At 45.0% G+C, this 26,688-nt stretch overlaps 1 protein-coding gene across 5 annotated transcripts in view; it reads left to right on the top strand.

The window, feature by feature from the left end:
- Window positions 1-25,040, top strand: part of TMEM150C (transmembrane protein 150C) — a 46,287-nt gene extending 21,247 nt beyond the window's left edge. For 2 of the 5 annotated variants that reach the window (XM_048847741.2, XM_048847744.2), the window contains 7 exons: window positions 5,374-5,455; window positions 7,174-7,227; window positions 7,343-7,375; window positions 7,502-7,569; window positions 14,570-14,697; window positions 19,114-19,291; window positions 22,554-25,040. In XM_048847741.2, the coding sequence (XP_048703698.1) occupies window positions 5,376-5,455; window positions 7,174-7,227; window positions 7,343-7,375; window positions 7,502-7,569; window positions 14,570-14,697; window positions 19,114-19,291; window positions 22,554-22,762 (750 nt within the window). In that variant the 5' untranslated portion in view covers window positions 5,374-5,375 and the 3' untranslated portion in view covers window positions 22,763-25,040. Of the gene's footprint in view, window positions 1-5,169; window positions 5,245-5,370; window positions 5,456-7,173; window positions 7,228-7,342; window positions 7,376-7,501; window positions 7,570-14,569; window positions 14,698-19,113; window positions 19,292-22,553 lie in introns of all 5 variants that reach the window. The other 3 variants (XM_048847740.2, XM_048847743.2, XM_075127469.1) reach the window with 2 other exon arrangements.
- Window positions 25,041-26,688: the final 1,648 nt, after the last annotated feature.

The raw sequence follows: 26,688 nt of genomic DNA, 5'->3' as shown, positions 1-26,688 counted from the left end.
ACAGACGAACGCGTGGAGGCAAATAATGTCAGAGTGCAGGAAAGCACAAAATGACCGGGAGGAGAGGTGGAGGGCTGAAGAGAGTAAGTGGCGGGCTGAAGAGAGTAAGTGGCGGGCTGAAGACAGGGCTGAAGCTCAAATGTGGCGGCAGCGTGATGAGAGGAGGCAGGATTCAATGCTGAGGCTGCTGCAGGACCAAACCAGTATGCTCCAGTGTATGGTTGAGCTGCAGCAAAGGCAGCTGGAGCACAGACTGCCACTGCTGCCCCTCTGTAACCAACCGCCCTCCTCCCCAAGTTCCATAGTCTCCACACCCAGACGCCCAAGAACGTGGTGGGGGGGCCTCCGGCCAACCAGCCACTCCACCACAGAGGATTGCCCAAAAAAAAGAAGGCTGTCATTCAATAAATTTTAAAGTTGTAAACTTTTAAAGTGCTGTGCTTAAAGTGCTGTGTGGCATTTTCCTTCCCTCCTCCACCACCCCTCCTGGGATACCTTGGTAGTCATCCCCCTATTTGTGTGATGAATGAATAACGAATGCATGACTGTGAAGCAGAAATGACTTTATTGCCTCTGCAAGCAATGATTAAAGGGAGGAGGGGAGGGTGGTTAGCTTACAGGGAGGTAGAGTGAACCAAGGGGCGGGGGGTTTCATCAAGGAGAAACAAACAGAACTTTCACACCGTAGCCTGGCCAGTCATGAAACTGGTTTTCAAAGCTTCTCTGATGCGTACCGCGCCCTCCTGTGCTCTTCTAACAGCCCTGGTGTCTGGCTGCGCATAACCAGCAGCTAGGCGATTTGCCTCAACCTCCCACCCCGCCATAAACGTCTCCCCCTTACTCTCACAGATATTGTGGAGCACACAGCAAGCAGTAATAACAGTGGGAATATTGGTGTCGCTGAGGTCTAAGCGAGTCAGTAAACTGCGCCAGCGCGCCTTTAAACGTCCAAATGCACATTCTACCACCATTCTGCACTTGCTCAGCCTGTAGTTGAACAGCTCCTGACTACTGTCCAGGCTGCCTGTGTACGGCTTCATGAGCCATGGCATTAAGGGGTAGGCTGGGTCCCCAAGGATACATATAGGCATTTCAACATCCCCAACAGTTATTTTCTGGTCTGGGAATAAAGTCCCTTCCTGCAGCTTTTGAAACAGACCAGAGTTCCTGAAGATGCGAGCATCATGCACCTTTCCCGGCCATCCCACGTTGATGTTGGTGAAACGTCCCTTGTGATCCACCAGAGCTTGCAGCACTATCGAAAAGTACCCCTTGCGGTTTATGTACTCGGCGGCTTGGTGCTCCGGTGCCAAGATAGGGATATGGGTTCCGTCTATAGCCCCACCACAGTTAGGGAATCCCATTGCAGCAAAGCCATCCACTATGACCTGCACATTTCCCAGGGTCACTACCCTTGATATCAGCAGATCTTTGATTGCGTGGGCTACTTGCATCACAGCAGCCCCCACAGTAGATTTGCCCACTCCAAATTGATTCCCAACTGACCGGTAGCTGTCTGGCGTTGCAAGCTTCCACAGGGCTATCGCCACTCGCTTCTCAACTGTGAGGGCTGCTCTCATCTTTGTATTCATGCGCTTCAGGGCAGGGGAAAGCAAGTCACAAAGTTCCATGAAAGTGCCCCTACGCATGCGAAAGTTTCGAAGCCACTGGGAATCGTCCCAGACCTGCAACACTATGCGGTCCCACCAGTCTGTGCTTGTTTCCTGAGCCCAGAATCAGCGTTCCATAGCATGAACCTGCCCCATTAGCACCATGATGCATGCATTGTCAGGGCCCATGCTTTCAGAGAAATCTGTGTCCATGTCCTGATCACTCATGGGACCGCGCTGATGTCGCCTCCTCGCCCGGTATCGCGTTGCCATGTTCTGGTGCTGCATATACTGCTGGATAATGCGTGTGGTGGTTAATGTGCTCCTAATTGTCAAAGTGAGCTGAGCGGCCTCCATGCTTGCCTTGGTATGGCGTCCGCACAGAAAAAAGGCACGGAACGATTGTCTGCCGTTGCTCTGACGGAGGGAGGGGCGACTGACGACACGGCTTACAGGGTTGGCTTCAGGGAGCTAAAATCAACAAAGGGTGTGCCTGTACATCAAGGAGTATTTCAGGCAGGACTGCACGGAGGGTTCCAATAAGAAATGGTGCACCTAAGTTATCGTTGTTATTGGAAGAAGGAGGTTAGCCTGGCCTCTGATTGATACATGGCTAGATTTACCTCGCTGCACCTTCTCTGTGAGTGACTGCAGTGTGATCTAGAAGAATGAGTCCCCTAGACAGGGGAGGGGGGGAAGCAAATGAGTAGAAAACAAATCTGGTCTATTTCTTGTTTTGATCCACTCCATCTATCTTTTACATCTTTGGCTGGCAGCAGACGGTGCAGAAGGACTGCATGCCATCCACATCTCATGGCTGCTCGGCAGAAGATGGTACAGTACGACTGCTAGCCATCCCCATCTCTTGCCTGCATGGCAGAAGATGGTGCAATACGACTGCTAGCAATCCTCATCTCTTGCCTGCCTGGCAGAAGATGGTACAGTACGACTGCTAGCAGTCCGTATCGCCTGCCCGCTCACCATAAGACGGTTCAATAGGACTGACTGCAGGACTAAAGAGAATGACCTGGTCAAGTCACTCCAAATTTAGTCCCTGCGCCCATGTCTGCCCAGGCGCTCCCAGCCGACGTGGCCAGGAGCACCTCGGACACGACGAGGACGACTACCAATCGTATTGCACCGTCTGCTGTCAGAAGGCAATGGGTTGCTGCTACTGTGCAGCAAAGCCGTACCGCGTCTGCCAGCACCCAGGAGACACAGGGTGACGGTTACCTGAGCGGGCTCCATGCTTGCTGTGGTATGGCGTCTGCACAGGTAACTCAGGAAAAAAGGCGCGAAATGATTGTCTGCCCTTGCTTTCACGGAGGGAGGGAGGGAACGGGGGCCTGACGACACGTACCCAGAACCACCCGCGACAATGTTTTAGCCCCATCAGAGTGCTCCATTGTGACTGCTCTGGACAGCACTCTCAGATGCCCGATTGTTTGCCATTGCTCTGACGCTGGGAGGGGCGCTTACAGGGTTGGCTTCAGGGAGCTAAAATCAACAAAGGGGGTGGCTTTACATCAAGGAGTATTTCAGGCAGGACTTCACGGAGGGTTCCAATAAGAAATGGTGCACCTAAGTTATTGTCCTTATTGGAACAAGAAGGTTAGCCTGGCCTCTGATTGATACATGGCTAGATTTACCTTGCTGCACCTTCTCTGTAAGTGACTGCAGTGTGATCTAGAAGAATGAGTCCCCTAGACAGGGGAGGGGGGGAAGCAAATGAGTACAAAACAAATCTGGTCTATTTCTTGTTTTGATCCACTCCATCTATCTTTTACATCTTTGGCTGGCAGCAGACGGTGCAGAAGGACTGCATGCCATCCACATCTCATGGCTGCTCGGCAGAAGATGGTACAGTACGACTGCTAGCAGTCCGTATCGCCTGCCCGCTCACCATAAGACGGTTCAATAGGACTGACTGCAGGACTAAAGAGAATGACCTGGTCAAGTCACTCCAAATTTAGTCCCTGTGCCCATGTCTGCCCAGGCGCTCCTGATCGACCTCACAGAGGCGACCAGGAGCACCTCAGACATGACGATGACGGCTACCAGTCGTACTGTACCGTCTGCTGCCACAAGGCAAGGGGTTGCTGCTACTGTGTAGCAATGCCGTACCGCGTCTGCCAGCACCCAGGAGACATAGGGTGACGGTTACCTGAGCGGGCTCCATGCTTGCCATGGTATGGCGTCTGCACAGGTAACTCAGGAAAAAAGGCGCGAAATGATTGTCTGCCCTTGCTTTCACGGGGGGAGGGAGGGAACGGGGGGCTGACAATATGTACCCAGAACCACCCGCGACAATGTTTTAGCCCCATCGGGCATTGGGATCTCAACCCAGAATTTCAATGGGCAGCGGAGACTGCGGGAACTGTGGGATAGCTACCCACAGTGCAACGCTCCGGAAGTCGACGCTTGCCTCGGTACTGTGGAAGCGCTCCGCCGAGTTAATGCACTTAATGCACTTAGAGCATTTTCTGTGGGGACACACACACTCGAATATATAAAACCGATTTCTAAAAAACCGACTTCTATAAATTCGACCTAATTTCGTAGTGTAGACAAAATATCAGCTCAACAACTGGCTGTAAGTGAGTGGTGGGAAGACAGCAGGGAGTGAAAGAGGTGCTGGTATCCTATTGAAAGGAAAGTTGATGTTTTAGCTTTGTTTTTTCCAATGTGCATCTCTTAGTCTTTATTCAAGCTTGAAGGAAATGTGCATGTACCCCCCCCACACACACACACATGCACGCGTGCGCAATAGCAAGCCCCCGTTTCTGTCCAGGTATGTCAAGTCTTCATCTTGCATGTTTTCCTCTGGAGAATGTTTCCCTGTGGAACGGAGCTCTTCTGCCTCTTTTAATTTATCAAGAATCTGCATACCCACATAGAGCTACTTTAAACCTAAATGTCAAGAATTCAGTTTCTTAACAATTCGTCTCAGTGACACTCAGGATGTCAGCACTTGAACGCAGAACCTTTGAATTCAGCCCAGCGCTCAGATTAGTTGGTTGCTGTGCACAGTGTGTGAGCTGAGGATGAGAATGAGGGGCGTGGGGAGAAAGAGCACCTATGCATCAGGAATTATTTGGGGGAAGTTCTCTGGCTTGCAAATCTTTATTTGAGCTGTGGGCACCACTAAGAAAGCACATGTGGGTTTTAGTAACAAGCATGTTTTGATGCGAAGCTAAGTTGCCATTTTTAAGGGAGAGTGTCGGCTGCTGGTTAGAGCTGGGAGCTAGGGCTGTTGGGCTCTATTCCCAGCTGTGTGTTCTTGGGCTAATCACTCAGGGAGAGGCTTTAAAAAAAGCCTGCTACTAAATTCCTATTTGAAAATCTCCCCCGAAGTGATTGTTCTGTGCCTCGGTTTCCCCTTTTGGCAAAATGAAAATAATACTTACCCTATGGGGGCCTGGGGAAATGTAACTAATATTTTAAGAAGGATTATAGACTGCTTTTAATTCCTGGGCTGATGGTCATCAGGGCTAGATTCTGTGACCCTTCCACACATTGAATAGTGTCTTAATGTACAAGTGCTCTCCCTGAATTGCAGGGGGGTTTCTCCTGGAGTACCAGGACCACTCTGCATGAGCCAGGAGCAATAGTGATCATTCTGCAGTAGCACGTGGTAAGTTTCACATACCCTAGTCAGACTTGTTTTGCAAGTTCGAGAGGGGGAAGGATGTGCTGTTTCAAGTAGCTCTTACCTCTTTTTTCTTTGTTTTGCATTACACTTTATTGTCTTTGTTTCTAGCAGGCATGGATGGGAAGAAATGCAGCGTGTGGATGTTTTTACCTCTTGTGTTCACCCTGTTCACTTCAGCTGGGCTATGGATAGTGTAAGTGACCTTCCGCTTGGGTTTTGGGGTGTGTGTGTGAGGACTGAGGTAAATCAGGCATTCCCAAATGTTGCAGTAGAATGGACCACATCTGAATAGAGAGAGTTGCATTGGGCTGGATTGGCAGCTGGTGATCTGCCTTCAGCAAGGGGCAGCATGTAGCTGCGTTGCCCAGGAGCAGAGCAGTGACCAACTCATGACTAGCAGAGACACTTTTTCGTCACTGCTTCCCCCTTGCTCCACAGAGGAGTAAGGTACACCAGCCATTTTCCTGGCACATCTTCCTTCTTCCTCTGTGTTGGTAAGTTGCAGGGGGCGGAGCCCAGGTTGCCACCCACCCCCTACCCTGGCCCATCCACTCCTCACTCATTGTGTGGGACTAGGAGCAGCAGCCCAGAAAGGCTTCTCTCCCCTCACACAGTGTGGCCTGCAATGCAGGGGATGTACCCAGAGGAGTAAAGGGGCATTTTATGGCTCCAAAGTCACCTGTACAGGTGCGTGGGTGAGCTCACGCATAATAATGAAATACTATTAAGAGAGTCATTATGTACCTTAACTTCTTTTAAAAAAAAAAAAAAAAAAAAAGGTGATTTAGCAGCTGGAAATGAGGAGAAGCGACCATCTCTCCACAGACCTGCAGGAATTCACTGTTGGCCACGGTTCTGGAACTATGCGTTAATGATATCCTGACTGATGAGTATGTAGGTTGTGGTTGCAGTTGTAACAGTAACCGCTGGATCCTGACCTCTATCATGAGACGCTGCCCCATGTCAGATGAGTCAGAAAATAAGGACTCGTCTCTTAGCAGCTCTCCCACATCTCGCTCTTGTATTACTGCAGCATGTGCCGATATATACTGGTAAACATCTGAAGTAGAATTCTCTCTCCATTGAAGTCATTGACAACTCCCATTAACTTCAGAGGGGCCAGGATTTCACCCTGAATGGAAAAAGAGAGAAGAGCTAATTTTAAAGGTGGAAAGTGGCTTATACAGGATACAGTATACATTGCGGGGATATCATTCAGTGGGGCAGGTGGTCATTATGAGTTCTCTTGCCTTAAGGTGATCTTTAAATTACAAGTCATCAACACTGTAGAAATAAAATAAGGCTAAATGGCAATTGTCCTATAATTAGATGGACGGGAACCTTAGTTATATGGTCACAGTACCCACAGTGGCATTGCCTGTTTGTATTTCAATTACATCATGTGATCTATGTGATCAAAAGGTACAAAACCTATCCCCAAAGGTGTCCTCTGAGTCTAGACTGCTTCCATGCTTCCTCCCATTAATGGCTCTCTGCTGCAGAAGCAGAAGACAAAGACTGAACAGCCATATTTTCCTTTATACAATAGCTTGAGCATTGAGATCAGTAGTGTCAACTGGTAGCATACAGTGTTGTGGTCTGTGGTAGAAAAGAATTGCTTTCAGGAAAACAAGGGGCTTTGATTAACATTACTAATCAAGGCCCGGATCTGTAGAAGCACTTTGCCATGTGCTTAAAGCTAAGTAAGTCTGATTGATTTCAATGCGATTTTAGCACATATTTAAAATTAAGCCCATGTTTGAATGCTTTCTTGAATACGAATGGATATTAGATATTTAAAAGTTCTTTCCTGAATTGGGTCCCAAATAAATTTATAAATTAAAAAACGTGGTTGTCTTGGTCTTATATTTGCACTGTGTTTTCTAAACTGCCTGTTTCCTCTTTTGACAGATATTTTATAGCTGTGGAAGATAACAAAATTATTCCATTAAATGTGCCAGATCGGTAAGAGTTTGTCGTTGTTTTGTTTTTAAATCAGTCACTTGTAACAAATATTTTTAGAGACACAAAACAGCAAAATCTTTAATTCTGGCTCTTGTGTTTTTTTTGTGTCACTTAGGAAACCTGGTTCTAAAAGTCCCCCTTACATAAGGTAACTGGATCTCCTCCTCCCCCGTCCCATTCCCCACATATCATTCTGATCAATGGATGTTATTTCTTTCTTTCTCTCTTTAGCTGTCTTAGTAGAGTTACAATGATACACTTTATATTTTTGAAGTATTGCAGGTGATGCACCCCCTGCAAGCTGTGTATTTAGCCAAGTCATGAACATGGCAGCATTTCTAGGTAGGAACCGCGTGGGGAATTTTTTTTTTTTTTTTTGTCTCTCTTAATTCACTTTAATGAGTCATTGGAACATGAATAAAATCCAGTAGATGTTGCTGTCAAAGCTGATTATTTGAAACCTTTTAAAGAGGTGCTGTTAGTATGAAGCTAGTATTATTTTGTAAGTATTTGTAAAAAGACAGAACAAAGCTGGATACGTTTGACCTTCATACTTTCCATTTTATTCTCTTCTTTTATCATCACACCTTAGCCTTGAGTCTGTATGACTGTGTTTTCGGAGCATGGAATGATATTTTTTGTTTATTGCTACTATAAAATCCTGCATGGAAACATTGTGTAATTGGTCATTGCATTTGACAAAATGTTATTTCTGAGTTGTTGGTTTTTTTTAAAATTCCATTAGTAAAAGTATGGAAGTTCACAGGTTGCTTCTGATAAGGGTGACGCTTCTAAGTAACATAGTTGGGAGAAACACCTGATGGTTATAATGCTTGAAAAAATGTTTCATTGTTTTTGTCAATAAAACTTTTTGTTATGCATGAGATACCGTAAGTATTTTCTCCTGAAGCTACCTAGACAAATGAATCAAAATGATAATGCTGAATTAATGCTCCATTGTTGTTACTGAGTCCGTCTTTGCCAATGTGGCTGTGTATATTATGGAAGCACCACTCAGAGTTCCATAGTCAAGGCTAAGCTGAGTTTTGCACTTAAAGCAGGGATTCAACCATTTTGTTAAATATAAAAAGTACAGCATATCTTCCTCCAAACCCAGGAAATTCAGAGTTCAGGTGACACTTAAATGAAATTCAAACATGTTAAGGATGGAAAGGTATAGTTAGGGCATCCAAACAGCCTTAACTCTGCCTTGGAGTGACATTGTAAAGGTGGTGGTAGGGGAAATCTAATGATTTTAAAAATAGGTTTAACCATGAACACTATAATGCCTTCATCATCATCATATGGTTATTTCATAGTATCACTCCAAGGCAGAGTTAAGGCTTGTGGGTAAATTGCAACATCCAGCTCTACCATGAGCCTGCTATGTGGCCTTGGGCAAGTCACTTCACCTCCCTGTGCCTCAGTAATGTTACTCACCTCCTTTATTAAGAGATCTACTGGTGAAAAGCACAATATAACAGCTAAGTATTATTATTACTAATGTACTGTATCCTGAATTAGTGATGCGTGTATTAAGATGGAGTGAAGGTTGAGAGTAGATTTTGAAAGGGGAATGTCTATACACACTGATATTTATGGATATATATTGGACCAGAACCTCAGATAGTATAAATCAGTCTGCCTCCACTGACTTGATAGAACTGCATTAGTTTACACTATCTGTGATCCTTGGTCATAACATGTGTATGGGCCTGACACACACAGAGAAAGCTAAATACAATTCTATACCTGCAAGTGCAGTTTCTGCCCTCAAAACCAAATATAACAATATGTATGTGGGAAACTTCTTGTCAGAGTCCAATGTGTTTGACATGAGTACACATCTCCCTGTTGAGCTACTGAAATACTGCCCCACTCCTACAATCAGATCTGTAGACTTTGCACCCACACAAAGCCCCATTAAAGTCCATGGGCTTCTGTGTGGGTGCAGGAGTCTGCCTGTGTGCAGCCGATTTCATGATCTGGAGTTATGTGTATGAGAATGAGTGAATGTTACTTATGCAGTTGTGATGAAAGATCGAACGAACGAACAAGATGTTGAGGCTAAAACCTGCTACATGCCGTCAGCATTTTCTCTTTGAACCTCACCCGGTATTACAATGAAAACTATAGCTATGGAACCCCAAGGCTGGAAACCAACAACAACATGTATTATGATGTCTATGGGCGTTACCCTATCGGGATAAAGCAGAGCTCGTTAGAGCAGGCTGAATGTCTGCTACATTGGATGCTTATGAGGGCTACTTCCAGCTTGTACCATTATTGACCTTAACCACACTGAAGACCTTGCTCTAGGAGAGGACATACTGGAAATTATATAAAATAGTGCAAGTTCAAGGAGGCACAGTATTTAAATATTGCTTTGGTGCTGAGGTTGTTGACCTTTTGTAGGCACAGTAGTGTGCTCTTTTTGTTTTCCTGCATAACTCCCATTAGCATTATTAGGAGTCCCACATGCCTAAGGGATTGCTCAATCTAGGTAAAAATTGCTTTTATTTTAAAGGGTTCAAAATGGACCCAGTTTGTTTGTTTATTTTCAAAATAAATTATTGTAATTTTTCATTTACAACTCACACCCCCCTCCATCCCCCCCACTGGTTTTAGTAAGTAAAACATTTTGATAAGCATTTCAAAAAAAGTTACCATTTTTAAAATGACAGGTTTCAGAGTAGCAGCCGTGTTAGTCTGTGTTCGCAAAAAGAAAAGGAATACTAGTGGCACCTTAGAGACTAACCAATTTATTTGAGCATCCGATGAAGTGATCTGTAGCTCATGAAAGCTTATGCTCAAATAAATTGGTTAGTCTCTAAGGTGCCACTAGTACTCCTTTTCATTTTTAAAATGTCATGCAATTTTTCATGGAAATTTTCATTCTTTGAAAAGGCTGTTTTTTTCAGTTAAAAATGCTGACCAGCTCTGTTGCTGATCAGTTCGGAGATGGATGCAGGGAGAAAAAACTACACAACATTAGCAGCAGAATATTCCCCCTGAAACATATTGCCTTTGTCAGTCTATGTCAGATGTCCACTTCAGCCACTGTTCAGGTGCTCAGATTACCTAGCCTTCAGCCTTATTCCCTACAACACACCCCCGGCCATGCAGTAATATTCTCCATAAAATACACTTCCTTTCATGTCCTATTGATCCATTATTGCCAGAATTTTAGGTAGAAGGGCCCTTTGTTCATTCTTGAGGGGAAATTAATGTAATGTTCAATTTTTTTTAATCTGCCTGAACAAAACATGAAGGATCTTGGGATACTCATTTTGGTATATTCATGGAGTCGAGTCCTGGGAATTTTGCCATTGACTTCAGTGAGGGACAAATTCAGCACTATCTATAGTAATGTGACAGATTGACAGAATTAGCTGGAATATGGACATATAGGGCTTATATTTTCTAAAATGACTAGTGATTGTGGGCGACTTTTTGGGTGTTCTATTTGAGACATCTCAAAGGGGCCTGATTTTCAGAGGTGAGTGATCAGCATTTTGATCAACAAAATACGTTATGTTTTCCAGCCTTTTTTATAGCCCTATCTGAGCATTCCACGTGACAGCTATGCAGCTGTTTGGTTCTAGATGTGGGCAGGAAATGATTTTTTCATGCTGTAAGCACTTTTGAGATATTGGAAAAAAATTCTGCCCTGAATTGGGATGAAAAATCAAAATCTTGAATTTTGTTGTGACCTGAAAAAAAAAATGATTTGGGTCAATTGAAACCATTTTGTTTCCATAATTTCATTGTGATTTCAACTATTCTTAAATTTTTACAACAAATGTAATTATCGTACATTTCAAAGTGAAAAGTCAAAACAAAACTGGAATTTCTAATTTAAAATGTTGCAAACAAAATATTTCAACAATTTGAAAACTTTTTTCAGTTTTGTTTTTTGTTGAAAAATCATCAAAACCAAGCCTTTCCTTCAAACCGTTTTGGTTTGGATGAGTCTATTGAAAAAAGATTAAGAAAATTGCTGACCAGCTCTACTTAGTTTTGAAGTTTACAGTTAATTACCAAAATATTTCCCCTCTTTAAGATCACATCTAGCTGTTTCTGCAAATCCTTTATCATCTATATCTCCCCTCCCGCACACAAACACTCTCTCCCATGATTCTAAGAAATAATTAATGAGATTGGGATTTACTAGTTTTAGCTCAGATATGCTACAAGGTTCAGTGCTGCTTTATGATCTTTCATCTGGGGTAGGACCATCTGGTACATGCAAAAATAATGAACATCAGTGCTCAGCAAAGGATACCATCAATATTGTATCTCTCCATTTTGATATGGAGAAGGAACACTTTTTGTTGTTGAGAACATTGCTGTTTCTCTCTTGTTCTGTTGTTGCCCTGTTTTTGAATACTCTTCATCACTGATAAAAACATCAATTGCCGAAATTTTCAAAAGTGTTTTCAAAAGATTTTGGGAGTACTCAAATTTTTGGGTGTCTAATTTGAGACATGTTTACAAGGACTTAATTTTCAGAAAGTACTGAGTGCCCATCTTTGAAAATCTGGCACCTTTAAGATGTCTCAACTGTCATCCAAAAACTGAGGGACCCAAAATCACAAGTCACTTTTGAAAATGTCGGCCCAGCAGATCTTGTTAGTTTGTACCACATGGTTGGATAGTGCCCAATTTGTCTTCCATTGAAATCAGTGGCAAAATCCTAAGGACAGGATCAATGTGTGTATTGAAATTAACATTTTAAGATTCTTTATCTTTTAAACAGATTGATCCAAAACATAATTGAACATTTATGGTCACATCACTTGTGCATGAGCTAGGATTCTCCCTCTCCCATATACTCTGACAATAATGAAGCAACAGCACAGAAAGATGGTTCATTTCACCATATTATTGCCTTGGGGTGCATTGTGAAGATGAAGGTTGTGTAATTTAAGCACCTATATAGTGGCTGATGCAGCCCTCCAAAATAGACTGACTGATTCACGTTATATTGGAGTTACAAAACAGAAAGTAAATAATTAAGATGAAACGGTCATGCCCATGCATCGACTGGGGGGCTGCTGATGTTGGTATTTTGTCCAGGATGAAACTCATTAGAGCCCACTTTAAAGAATACATTTTCTCTACATCAAGTCAAACAGATACAATGGAACCCTTTCAGGATAATACCTGGTACTGTAATGCTTGGGCAACATGCTGACCTGAAATCCCTGGAAACTGTTCTTTTTCTATGTCTGATCCTGATCCCACTGAAGTCCATGGCAAAACTTTCATTGACTTCAATGGCTTGGGACCAAATCCTGTATGCACCGAGCAGGTCCAGTATGAACATCAGCAGTGTCATCATCCCAACACTGCCCTACCACTATGTCTCAGGCATGATCTGTAAGGACCATGTAGGGTGAGAGTGGAACTTGTGCTGAACAGAGGTGAACAAATCATTCATTTTTTGGTTCGGTGGCTGACCTGAAAAATTGGTTCATTTTGAACCTTAACTTAATGTTTTTAGTTTTTCTCATCAAAATGGAAAAAACAATAAATTTTTTTTTTAAGGTCAAACAAATCAACATTTTCTTAAAATTCCTCCCCTCCAAATTCTTCATTTTTATTTTTTAATGTGGCTGGAACTATTTGCCAGCTTGGCCTGAATTCATTAATATATTCAGTACCCCAGTTCTCATTCTGGATGTCTACTTGATTCTTGGTCTCTCTGCAGAGGCTGCTAGCAAAATTCTACCTGTGAAATGGACAGTGTTCCAGGAGAGCTGGACTGAGATCAGCAGTTCATTTTTACATGACTATTCACCAAGTGGTTATTATTTTGTGTCCCTACTAATGTGGTTTGGTTTTCAACCTGTGACCTAGAGGTGCAGGGCTCTATCTCCTGTCATCTGTCTTGTATCAAAAAATCTGACCTATTATTTAAAAAAAACAACCAATGCTGAAAGAATATATTTGAATGCACCAAACTAAAGCAATGGAACCTACTTAAGAGAGAAATTCACCTTAGCACAGAGAGCATGAATAAGGTCTTATGCACCACATAAAACCTTAAAATAGGGCTTAAAAGGGACCGTAAGGCAGATCTTAGGTCCTTTGTTGTGGGATGAATTTCATTCCTGATGGATATCTGCTAAAACAGAAGATCTAGTCAAACCATACAGTTGTTATACAACAGGATTGTATGTGCAGTAGGCTGAAGGATATGAGGACATTAAGGTGGATTTTCAAAAGAAACATCAGGGAAATGTGTCCAACTCCCATTGGATTTCATTTGAATTTAGGCACCTCAGTCCCTTAGACTCCCATAGTTCCTATTTGGGTTTGTCTAGATGTGTTAATTTTTCTTCTCCATGCCTTGCTGCCAGTCACCATTCCTAGTCCAGGAAGAAGATTCTGTGACTTCTTAAAGCAATCATGTCTCCCTTAGCTCCTTTCCCATTAGGAAACTGACTTCTCGCTTACAAGTGGCAGTTCCCTGCCTTGGTCTGACTGGTACTGATCTGGTTAGGAGTGTGCTGAGAATGACATCGATGATATTGAGCCCTGTATGAAATGCAGTATTAGCTACCTAAAATTCCTTGTGCTATGGGCAAGGAGCATGAAAGACTTAGTCAAGTTCCCACCCACTTGTCCTTGTTTTCCCCCTTGCTGGCAGTCTTCGTAGATGGGCCGAGGATGGAATAGTCGTGAAAGTGACCTGTACTCTCACCTCTCGAGGCTGATCCCTCTAGGTCAGAATTGTGATATGTTGGCAGGGAAGTGAGAAGAAGCTTTCTGTGCTGTCCCTGTTGTGTGCACCACATTTGCAAGGACGCTTTTGAAATGTTTGTTTTATAAAACAATGTGAAGGGAGAGGGCCTGATCCAAGCTTTCGATCGGGTCCCTGCTGTGTGCTTCTGGAGGAAGTTATATCATCAAATCGAACTCCTCACAAATGTAGCTAATGGAATAAAACTTCATGCAAATCCTATTATTATCAGTTATGTACATAATGTCCAAACTGTGTCAAATGCTTTCCAGACCAATAATAAAGACACAGTCCTTGTCCAGTACAGTTTCTGTCTAGGTTTTGGACAAGATGCGACAAAAGTGTCAGCAATAAATAATGGGGCAGGGAAGGAAGAGAAGGAATTACCCAAGTTACTTACCGTGCTATTGCATCTTCTGCAATTAAATGCAAGGTGGAATGTTCAAAAGCACTTAGCACTGGCCTACCTCTGCTCTCATGGCCGCTCATGTGAGTTTTACCAGGAGCGGGGTTGAGCGCTTTGGGAAATCCTACCCACCAGGTTTGTGCTGTGTGGGTTTATAACTGCGTCTGGCATTTTGTTTCCTTTTTCAGCACTTGTCGTTGCCGTTCTCCGCTTTATACAGCTGAAGCCAAAGGTGCTAAACCCCTGGCTGAACATCAGCGGACTGATTGCGTTATGCTTGGCCTCATTTGGAATGACCTTACTTGGCAACTTTCAGGTACCCCACTCCCACTTCCCCCTCCCTCCAGCTTATTGGTAATTAACATGTCATTCTTTTCTGGGTTTCCATGGGCATGTCATGAGGGCTGCATCCATTATCTAGCAGCCCTACCTGCTGTGAGCACAGATCTCTCTGCTCCTGGAGCTGCCCATGGCAGGAGTACGGCTGCTAGAATGGCTGTCCATGCTCTCTGCCTCCTCATACCCTCCTGCCCACTCACTACCTAGGCCTGCCACTGCCTCTTAAATTGCTTCCCTGGTGGCAAAGGGAAGGCGGCAACTGCCGTTAGTAGCACTGATGATTGATTATTTCTAATAAACTTTAAAATTCAATCAAAACTCAAGAGAATTAACCCTCCACTTCCAAGCAGGGTTTGAATCTGTGACACCTGGTTTTCCATCTCCTGGCACCCAACAGCAGCTGGGAGCCTGCCTTACCCCTGGGCAGGCACCGGGCTTGATGGACAAGTGCCTAGGCGTGGGGACTGCACTGGAGGGTGGCCAGCCGTGGGAGCTTGCACACAATTCTATGCTAACAGCAGGCCAGGCTGCCAGCACAGAGCTGCCATGAAGATAGTTGCTTCCTATGATTAGAATATATATTGGTGTTTTACCTCCTGCCTATCCTTAGATTGGCCACAAGAGGGACTTTATATATAAACAGGGAAGGCATTTCCTGCTCCGAGTCATTGCCCTGGCTGTAGTTCTTTCAATTCTCAGTCTGTTCTGTGTGTGTTATTGTTACAAACAAGCTGTCAGCTGTCATTTTGAGACACCACAAGCTGGCTCTAGAGTGGGAATGTGTCCACTGTATTCATGTGTCTGCTTGTTTCCTAGGTGAATATGAAATCTTAGGGGGAGGTTTTCAAAAGTATTTAAAGTCAATGGAGGTTGTATTCCTAAATCCCCTACGTGTCTTTGAAAATCTCCCCCTGTGGGACTGCTAGCAATGCAGCTCTGACTGGTAACTGCTGTGCAAGCATGAGAAATTACGCTGGGCCAAATTCTCTGCAGGCATAGCTCTATAGAGGTCAGTGGTATCATGACAGCAGAGAATTTGGCACATTAGTTTCACTGAACTGGAAGAATATATCAGTTTTCTTTTTTAAAAAAAGAGAGAGAGAGAAAAATGGAAACCAGATCAGTGTGTGACCTGTTGGCAGTAATCATGTGTCTGCTTGTAACATGTTCCACTCTGACTTTTTATTAAGGATGAGCCAATCAGATACTTTAGGCCAGATCCTCAGCTGGTGTACACCAATTCAGTGTAGCTTCATTGACATCACTGCGCATCTCCCCTGTCTAGCAGCTTGTGGCCTTGGTTTTGCCTGTGGACCCCCAAGTTGTAAGAGCTAGCCCAATGCTTGTCCAGCTGTGTGAAGGGGAAGCTGCGAGAGGTGGGGCTGGCTTTAGGAAACCGAATCTCAAAGTTCTCCTTCCTTCCTTTCCAGTATTTTCTGCTCTAGCGAAGGTCTGGTTCTTTAGAAGCTGTTACAGTAAATTACTCTAGGTTATATATTCTGGTTTAATAAAGCCACACCTTGCTGGTGAACAGCACCCTTCTTTGGTCTTGTGCCAAACCACAACCAAGGCGTGTCAATGTTAGCCCATAAGTACATGCCCTTGCTTCCTTATTGCTTACTGGCAACACCACAAAATATAATAGAGGGCTTGCAATAGTGTCTCTGGACAAGATCCGTTCTCTGGGGGATGTTGAGAGAGAGCGAGAGCGCTTAACACACTAAAAGCTACCAGAGCAAAAGTAACGTGGTCCCTTGTTGGCTCACACCATCGATCTTTATTATATTTCCACCCATCACCATAGTATCTGTATGCCTTCCACATGAAATCAGTAGCCAGATCCTTAGTGGACTGCAGAATCTCTGGCTCTTCTCCCTTTTTAGGGGTAAACACTTTTCTGGGGGCAGACTTTTTATTATTTTAGATTTTATTAATTCCTCCCCTCCCTTTTGTTTGTTTGGTTGCTGAGGGTGTATTGGGAAGAAGAGGGGTCATTGTTATGGTGGAAAGGATTTCTCAAATAGGAAGGTTTCACAGTTTTCCTAGAGGTAGTCAGTCAGGAATTGCCTGGCCTCCTCTGGAGGATTGTTCCATAGCCAGATCCATTTGACAGAGAGTGACTTGTCACCAGCTCTCACATTTTTTGTTCTGGCTTTATGATCTGGGTTGTCTCAGAGGAGCGCAGATATGACGGTTCACAGATGGAAATTCGGTCTCTAATGTAACTCGGGGGCTTGATCCATGAATTGCTTTGGAAATTAGGACCAAAGCCTTAAACTGGCAAGAGAAGCTGACTGGGAGCCAGTGGAGGGACTTGAGCGGAGGGCTGATGTGCTCACGGTGGCCTGAGCTGTGGAGAAGTTGGGCAGTTACATACTGGAGCCTGTGCATTGTCTTCCCATTCAGCTCCAAGTACAGTGAGTTAGTGATCCATCTGGAAGTTAGTGATCCACCTGGAGAGAAAAATGCATGGATCCCTGTGGCCAGGTCTCTGTCTGGCAGGAAGGGATGAGGTTTCCTTGCAAACTGGAGGTGAAAACAGGTGTTTTTAGAAACTGATGTTACCTGGTAATCCAGGCTTCAGGAGGAGTCAACCAGGACAATGTCTGGGCCAGCTCTTCTAAGCGTTTCCCCTTTCAAACCACTGTCACTTCAGCTTGAGACAGCCAGTCTTCATCCAAGAGCTATTTTCTTGTTGATTTTTCTGACATTTTAGTAACAGCGGGGTTGTGTCAGCTGAGAATGAATATAGATAGATAGAGGGAGGGAGAGTGGGGAGGCTGTGCAGCCAGGCAAAGGGAAGTGTGTGCTGTGGAAATGGTCCCAGATAGGCTAGTATCGAAGGCAGCGCTGAGGTCTGAGGTCAGGCCACAGATCCCCCATTGCACGTGGATCTTGTACCCCATGCAACCAGAGCAGAGGGGCTGTTGCTGCTGCTCCAGTTGATAGGCTGGAGTAACAACACGGACTTTGAGGCCAGAAGGGCCCATCGTGATCATGTAGTCAGGCCCCCTGCGCATCACAGGCCACAGAACCTCACCCTCCCACTCCTGAAATAGACCCCTAACCCCTGGCTGAGTTACTGACATCCTCACATCGTGGTTTAAAGACTTCAAGTTACAGAGACTCCACCATTTGCACTATTTTAAACCTGCAAGCATAGGCGGCGAGTTCTATGGGCCCCTGGTGCCTGGGCACCAGGAATATTCCGGGCCCAGCTCCAGCAATGTTTGAGGCCGGGTCTCTCCCTCGGCCCTGCCTTCTGCCCCCTGGCGCTCCCCACCGCACATCCCCGGGTGATTTAAAACAGGCCCCCACCCACCACCAGCAGTGCAGCAAAGCCGAGCAGCTTCCTGCCTGCTCACTCCGCATGGCTGCCGGCCCCTGGGCGGGGTGGGTCGGGTCTGTGTCTACGCGCGCTGCTTCTGCTCCAAACGCCCCTGCGGCCAATAGGAAGCTGTGGGGGCAGTACCTGGGAGTAGCAGTGCAGGGAGGCCCCCTGGCCCCCCCTGCATAGGAGCCCCAGGTAAGCGCCGCACCCCCTCCCCCCCCGAGCCTGCACTCCCTCCCAGAGCCTGCACCCAAACTCCAGGCCAGAGCCTGCACCCCTCACCCCCTCCTGCACTCCCTGCCCCAACCTGGAGCCTGCACCCAGCACCCAAACTCCATCCCAGAGCCTGCATCCCAGACCCCCTCCCCCATCCAAACTCCCTCCCAGAGCCTGCACCCCTCCTGCACCCCAATCCCCTGCCCCAGCACAGGGCCTGCACCCCAGACCTCCTCCCCCATCCAAACTCCCTCCCAGAGCCGTAGGCAGGTTTTGAGGGGCGGGCTCTGGGCGTTCTGGGCACCACCAAAATTTCTACAAACCTGCTGCCCCTGCCTACACGTCCTAATGGAACCCCTTTGAAGTCAGTGGGGCTCCACCTGCATGGAGCTCATTCATTGCAGGACTGGGCCCGTGAGCATCAGTGTTCATGTCCACAGAACAGCACCAACCAAGGCGCAAAGAATTGTCCCAGCATGCACTGGCCACGGTGGAGAACCAGCAAAGGATTTTCTGCAGGAAAAATCTCGTTTGGTTTTTCCGGCGGCCTTGCCAGAGAGCTGGCGGGGATGTTTGCAGGACATCACTTTGTCTACTGCTCTTTGGTTTGGGAGGAAATTCTGCTTGCAGCAGCAGCTAGGCTGTAAACAGCTGGACCTCCCAGACACCTATGTTGCAACTGAGTAGGAAGGCAGCATTGGCTGTGTATTTTGCAACCAAATGATTCTTCTTTAATATGACACCCCTCCTTCCGCCTTCCCGAAAGTAGGATCACACTGAGGAATTGTATAGATGTTTTTTCTTTGGGGTGTATCAAAGAAATCACAAGTTCCTTTTTCTTTGTAGCTCTCCAGCGACGAAGAAATCCATAATGTCGGCACTTCCCTGACGTTCGGTTTTGGGACCCTGGCCTGCTGGATTCAGGCTGCCTTGACACTCAAAATAAACCTAAAGAATGAGGGAAGAAAAGCTGGGATTCCACGAGTTGTCTTGTCAGCCACTATAACCCTGTGTGTAGTCCTTTGTATCCTTTCACCTTGCTTGCAGGACCTGCAGGCAGCTAGAATAACATGCCTGCTTATCATGAAAGGAGGGGATTTAAAAAGTAATGTATGGTATAAAACTGCTTTCCCCCTTTATAGCACTATCTGTCCTGGGAGCGCAAAACATTTATGGCCACTAACAAATTTAGTCTCACGCTTACCTCCTGGTTAGGTTAATATTGTTATCCCTGTTTTACAGGCGAGGGTACTGAGACACGGAGAGATCATGACTTGTCCTAGCTTATTTGTGCAGGAGCACTCTGCGGCAGGCCAAGGAAGAGAACCCTCATCACCTGTGTCCCTGTCCTGTACCCATACCACAAACCCGTTCTCCCTAATCACTTGGATTTGACTAACCAAGGAGTGAAGAAGTTACCCCTTTGGGGCTGGTCTTCAGTTCTCCCGCTGTGCCTTGCTTGCCCTCTAGTCGGGACTGTGCGGTTGGCAAATTCTGACACCTGTGTCCATTGTGATAGAATTTACATGTGCAGAGCCCACCTCCCCCGTGACTTTAATTCTGTTACCTGCACGTGTTTACTCTGCCATTTGCATGTGCGGGTGATAGTGCTGGGAGCACATACACAGGTGTTTGTGCAGGCTTTTTGAAAATCAGGCCCACGGGACACCTGAGGGCTATTTCTGGGTCTGCACCTGACCTACTGTGTGACCTGGGCTGGTACCTGAGATGGTCTGTGTCTCAGACTTCCCAGCTGTTCGAAGGAAGAGAACAATGCTTACCCCCCATTGAGACCTCTAGCTGGAAAATGCTGTAGAAATGCTAAGTAGTGTTGTTGTTAATGGACATGGGGCCCAGCTCTATTTTAACTTAGTTCAGCATCAGATGCATTGTGATGGGCACTTTATAGAACTGTTATTTATCTCTCACTATAGTAGTGGATGTAACAGGAGAGAATTGCCTTTTGTCATCACATTCCTGTCAAGAAACAGAGCCAAGAAAAGCTATCACTTCTGAAAGTTTCCATGAGGTCTCTTTACACAAACGTTTAAATTCTCATCATTCACTGTGGTTGTCAGCAGTGGGTTTAAAACTCCTTCTATATCATTTCAGAGGTTATTATACCATAGAACAATACCTGAATCCCAATTAATAAAGCAATATGACTAAATTGCTATTACACCATTGGGCATATTGGCAACTCTTGTGTAGGGCCATGAAATGTTTTAGGAGAAAATCTTGGGAAAACAAAAGGAGCCAAGCTTCTTAAGATCAGAAGTGTTTTGAAGGTTTATTTGGGTAAAAGTTTCAAAAAGCACCTAATTCCCATTTTCAGAATGGGATTTATGCTCCCAAGTGACTTAGGCACTTTTGAAAATTTCACCAGATGTCAGGAAATACACCAGTCTGATGTAAACATATAGAGTCCTCCCCCGTTTCTAGCTACAAAAGTTTGTTGTTTCCAGAGAGGTTTATCTCATGATTTTGCTTTATGTATCACAAATAATTTGCCAGGTCTGTACCCTTGCATGCTTTTCTTTGCCAGCAACTTCCGTTCCAGAAAGGTTGGTGTAAGATTCTGCACAAAGAGCTGCAGCAAGTTGGGTCTGGAAAAAGTACATCATCTTGAGAAGTTTAGGAAAGGTTGCTGTAGCTGGAAATCCAGTGAGCCAGTGTTCAGTCCTTCTCTTTATCTCTAAAGAAGCTCACAAACTAACGTGCTGAATGTTACCAGCAAAATCCTATCATCTCAGTGCCCTGGTGTCTGGTTACTTCACCACACGTGATATTCACCCTGTGCAGAGGGCCACAACACCAGGCCTATCTAACACTGAAGTCCCATAGAAATTCTCCAAATAGGCCTTACGTGAGGTAGAACCCTTGAGCTGACCCTTTGCATGGGGTGAATTTCACCCTTGGGCACAACCTGAGAACAACCCTGAAAATGTGGAGGAAATAGGAGACCGTTAGAGCCAAATTCAGCCATAAGGTCACAGCACCCATTCACTGCAATGGGGACTGGGACTGCTTTCGCTATGGCTGTATATGGCCCAAAGGAGCAGATTCTAATGGCCTGTTTTGTGATAAATCCAACCCTGAGCATGAAGCTATGTGGGAGGCTGTTCGTTTTCTTAGCTGTAAATGTGTGTGACCCTTTCCTCTCAGGGTGCAGGTTAAACAACAATCTTCTAGAAAAGGTAGGCAGATAAGCAGGTCCTATAACAAAGTCAAAGGTCACATCTACACTGTTGAGGGACCCAGTTACAGTGTGGAGGTCCCCCAGCTTGGTCAGGTCTTGGACTTTGCAGGGCTGGAACATGGTTAAAACAAGACTCCGCTCCTTCCTGCAGTCCAAGTGTTTTAACCAGTTAGGGAAGTTTGTGTTGGAACCGGGTCCCCAGCATGGTCGTTTTAATACTGTAGATAAGACAAAAGAGTAACAGTGGAGCATGAGGTCAGTGTTGGTTAAATGCCAGCAGCGTGCTCAGCACAGCATGAGATACAAAGACACAGTCCCTGTCCTAAGGCGTTGAGTCCAAATAGGCAATCAACGGAAAAAGCCTTAGGAGACTCGGAGGAAGGTTTGATCTCAAACTGTGGTGTTTCTTCTTCAGTATATTGGGCGAGTGATGGTATTTTTACTGTTGTAGGTCAGTGTTTCTAGGCTTCCCAAAAAAGGTTGGTTTTGCAGAGGATCTGGAAAGGGTGGTAGGAGTAATAAGTGGGTTTAACCTTAGCCCAGAATGGGACTGAGCCTGCTCTCACTGAGAGGCAGCATGGTCTGCGGCTAGGGCACGGAACTAGGACACAAAACTGGGTTCTGTTCTCAGCTCTGCCACTGCGTGGCTGTTTGGCCTTGAGCAAGTCACTTCACCTCTCTGTGCCCTTTTCATCATGGGAATGATATTTCCCCTTCTTTGTCAAATGCTTTGAGATGTACAGTTGAACAGTGTGGTGCAAGAGCTAAGCACAATTTTGTGGAAATAGAAGCACATTCATTAGCCCCATGAAAGTGTTGCCACATGTGACAGGCTTGCAAATGTCCCTGGTTTGTCCAGTTTCCTGCTGAATTAGATTGTTGACATTCACCCTGTCCCTAATTTTCTATTAAATACCATTTTTAATTGCATGTTGGTTGCCACTGTCCAGGGGATTATATTTAAGTGTAAAAGGAAGGCAAGATGTTATCACCTCACAGATTTGAAAAACAACCCACAGCGGCTCTATCTGCTCTCATCCAGGACTAAGGCTGCTCAGACATGTTCTCCTTGACAGCTCTTCTCCAGACTTTATCCTGATGGCACAGGGGATCCATATGCACGCAGCCAGGATTCAGTGGGGCTTGGTGATGTGCTTCCTCTGCTACTTTGGCACCTTCGCCGTGGAGTTCAGACACTACAGATTTGAGATCATTTGTTCTGAGTACCAGGAAAACTTTCTGAGCTTTTCCGAAAGCCCGTCTGAAGCATCCGAGTATCAAACAGATCAGGTGTAACCCTGCCCTCGTTACATGGCAGGTGGGCTTGAATGGTCACAAGATTTAACCCATGACCTCATTACATTTTTTTTTGACAAGTTCATTTTCTATGTACAGTCACAGACGTATTGCCAAAGGGCTCTGAGGGCAGCTGTTTAAGAGCAGAGCAAAAACGCAAGGATCTTTCTGACCAAATCTGAAAACACCAATGTATTTGTAAAGAAAGACCGATTACTAAGTTTGTGCTAGAGAGGTCTCTCTCCTTAACCCCTGTCCCATTCATCTTAGAAATATCCTAATCCTCACAAGGCCACTGTCAGGTAGGTCGTATTATCCCCATTATACGGCTGGGGAGATGACTTCTCCAGGGTGACAGGTCAGTCAGGGTTAGTAGTCAGGCGTTGCTGGCTCCTACTCCTGCAATCAGACCACTAGACTGCACTTGTCTCAGGTTTCAACTGGTTTTTATTGCCTTGTTGTTGGACAAGGGTAACTTGATTGTGAAGTGAGGAAGAATTACCAGCTGGTTTCATGGCAACTGGACTTAGAATCAATCAGTGGAAGAAGAGAGCACAAACATACTGGCCCTTGCTTAAGAATAGGCAAACCGGTAAAGGTGAGGCCTGGTTTGGGAAAAACTAGACAACTAAAAAGACAATGAAGCAGACAGTGTTCAGCAGCAGATGCCCACCTTGTTGTGGGACTGAGGCAGCCCACCTGCACCAAAGCGAATTTAGAAAACGTATCCCAACGCAGCATGGGTGGGGCTGGGCTACATCTCAATGTGGTATGGTCTGAGCAGCTGTGACCCACGTGAACAAACAGCACTAGGTCAAAATGTGAACTTTCTTCTGCCCAGCAGGGACCAAGAGGGTGTTTTTTTTATTTGTAGTGCTTCCATAAAATACTGTGTATAATATTTAGAAAGCTGCTTTTCTCACTATTTCTCACTGACAAGGAGAACCTTGTCTGAACTTAGTCTGAGTGAAGATTTTGGCTCATGTATGATCAGAACATCATAAATTCAGGCAGATTTTACTGGATGTAGGTTTATTTTACTGCTTATACACTAATGGTGAAATTCACCCTTTGCAGAGGCCTTTGCCTCAACTTACCTACTTATGTGCCTAATTCAGCAATGGACTCTGATTGGTTGGATCCCTGCAGAGCCCCCTTGAAGCTAATGGCAGCTGGAATCCACCTTTACAAACTTCATTGAAGGATCAGGGTCCTCAGGCTTAAGTGTGACTTAAATGGTGGACTGGCCTAGCTCTGGCCCTCTGCATGGGGCTGAATTCACCTTAAAAGTTCAGGATAGTAAAGAAATAGCTACAGGCAGAGCTGGCTAGACAAAAACCCCAGCAGAACTCAGATGAGCTTTCATTCCATTCATAAAGGGGACGGAGCTAAACTACCAATGATCTTGGTTCAATGGCCAAAACTAGGAGACTTTTCATAATGTAAAATAAATACAGCTCAAATTATAGAGCAGGTTGAAAATCCAACATTTCCAAATCAAAATGGTTTGGTTTTGGGGAGTTTAGTTTTTTGAGGGAAAAGTCTAGATTTTCTGCAGGAAGGACACGCTCAGTGAACAATTTCATTTTGACAAAAAACCCAATTTTCCACTGAAAAACAGTTTTGATGGAAAATTTTCAACCAGCCCTATGAAATCAATTATTTTGAGGCAAATTCTAGACTTGGTTACCCTGGTGTAATTCCAGAGTAACTCCACTGAATGGAGAGTCTACATCTGGCTGCAGAATTTGGGCCGTTAGTAATTATCTAAGAATAAGAAAAAGTTAGTGGGACACTTCCAGCGAAGGGAACATGTGGGTGTTGGTCATTAAAATGAAGTAGTGGTGGGTTTACCACCCATTAGCAGAAGACTCAAAATAACAAAGCCAATCCACATATCTTTTTCTTTTCTTCACTGCCAGGGGAAGGTGAGACTGGTAGGAACACACATAAATGGAGAATCTCACACATGTGCATATTGAGCAGAGAGTAGTAAGCTTTTGTTTAAAAAGTGTTTACTGTAAATAGGCCACTGTGACTTTTTAAAAATCAAATAATGCTTTTGTTTTATCATTTTATATTTTGAAATTTTATCAAAGAAAAAAAATGAAGTTTGTGAATTTTTTCCACTAACAATATGCAATCCAAGCTGAGTTTCAGGCTTTTGGTGATGTACTGTACATTTCTTAAAGTATTTCTAATGGTACATTTCAGTGCAGCTGAACAATAACTAATGTACACTGAAACATGACCACTGAATAAACTTTTATGGAAAGAATGAGTTTTATTTTCCCCCCCCCCATATACACAGTTTCATTATGACAAATGGAACAAGATGTGAGCAGATACTCACTTTGCATTGAAATACAATGGTACACATCAACTTTACCTAAATCCAATGCCCAGTCAGTCATGCAGATACGGCTGTAGCAGTAAGGATTGTGAATCTGGTACATTTCTGCAGTGTGCTTGGTTTAGGGCGAAGATCACTCTAAGTAGTGGGCCACAGCTGTATTCAGATTAGCTGGGTCTCTCTCTTAAAACGGGGCAGCTACTTCCCTAAGGACCTGCCATCCCCGTTTAAAAGGGATGTGCTGTCAAGATGCATTTTATTTTTTTGCAGAAACCATCTCTGTGTTACTAGCACCACTGACCTGCCACAGCACTTTACAAATGTACTTGAGCATTTATAACGTTGACTTAATCTTGGCATTCTGTTTAAGGCCCAGTCCTGCTATTGGCTCTGTTAGCGCAGAGCCTGTGGAAATCCTCTTACCTGGACATAATGGGCCCTCTGTACCCAACTGAATGCAGGCTCAGGGCCCACATTTGGGTAGTAGAACAGGTGAGCCTGTTTTACTTTCTAGTTCTCAGGCACAGTATTGCCAAACCCACACATTTAAAAATCATGATTAACTTAAAAACGAGATTTAAAAATAATCAGGGGTTGGATTAGAAGGAGCATCGTAATCTACACACAAACGCTTCCTAGAGTTACACATGGGAAATACTGGTACGAAAGCTGGTGAAATGCACCTTCTCATCCCAACATGCGACCCTAGGATCTTCACTTTCCCTCCCCCTCCTGGCATCAGAGGCTGTAGTAACAGTACTATCAGGGCGATAAGTTCACACCTCTCCCCTCCAATCATAACCTGACCCTACACAGCTTCCCCTTGGTTTCTTTGCTGATGAATGCGTCTCACAGGGAAGGAAGGCTGTCTTCTACGCACCCATGAATGCTTAGAAGACTCCAGGAACTGATCTCTATCTGGTACATTCTGGGGAAAGAGCAAGTCCGTTCCACCTCCAGGTACCTATTCTTTCCAGGAGCTGCTTTGGCTCAGTGGGTCCCCATGAGAGGCAGTAGAGAGTGAATAGCTGCTTTCTGTACTTCTCTGATGGCAGAACATGGCACCTTTTCCCTTCCCTGTAGGGGGCACATCCTGGTAGAATCAAATACCCCCACCACTGGGAAGACTAAACCTCCACTGCTGTGGCTCATGGTATTAGAATTGTCTCTCTCTCTCCCCTGCAGGGGGCAGCCCCCACACAGGCTAGGTGGAGACACGTTCTTCGATCCCAGTCAGGCAGAAAGGATCCTGGACAAGGTGGAATCTGTGAATTATACAGATACGCTATGAAAAAAATTCCTTCCTTCCTTCCTGTTCTGCTCATGAATTTGGTTGCATGGGCTGTTAGGACGACCTAGGCAGAAGTAAGGATTTCTGGGTCCTTTTGTCATACCATGTTTAAGTAGATAAAGTTGTAAAACTTGACATGTTTCAAACCATTAGCCAAAAAAACGGAAGCAGTCCGGTTGTGCCGGTAAAACATGCACGGTGAGGGACAAAGACAAGCACATGTCCAAATATGCAGTAGCATCCATCGCTACCTTTTCTGCACAAGCAAGAGAGGCTGGGGTT

Source organism: Caretta caretta, chromosome 4 (assembly GCF_965140235.1).
Source record: "Caretta caretta isolate rCarCar2 chromosome 4, rCarCar1.hap1, whole genome shotgun sequence".
NCBI classification, from domain to species: domain Eukaryota; kingdom Metazoa; phylum Chordata; order Testudines; family Cheloniidae; genus Caretta; species Caretta caretta.
This window is presented reverse-complemented; position numbering and strand designations above follow the sequence as displayed.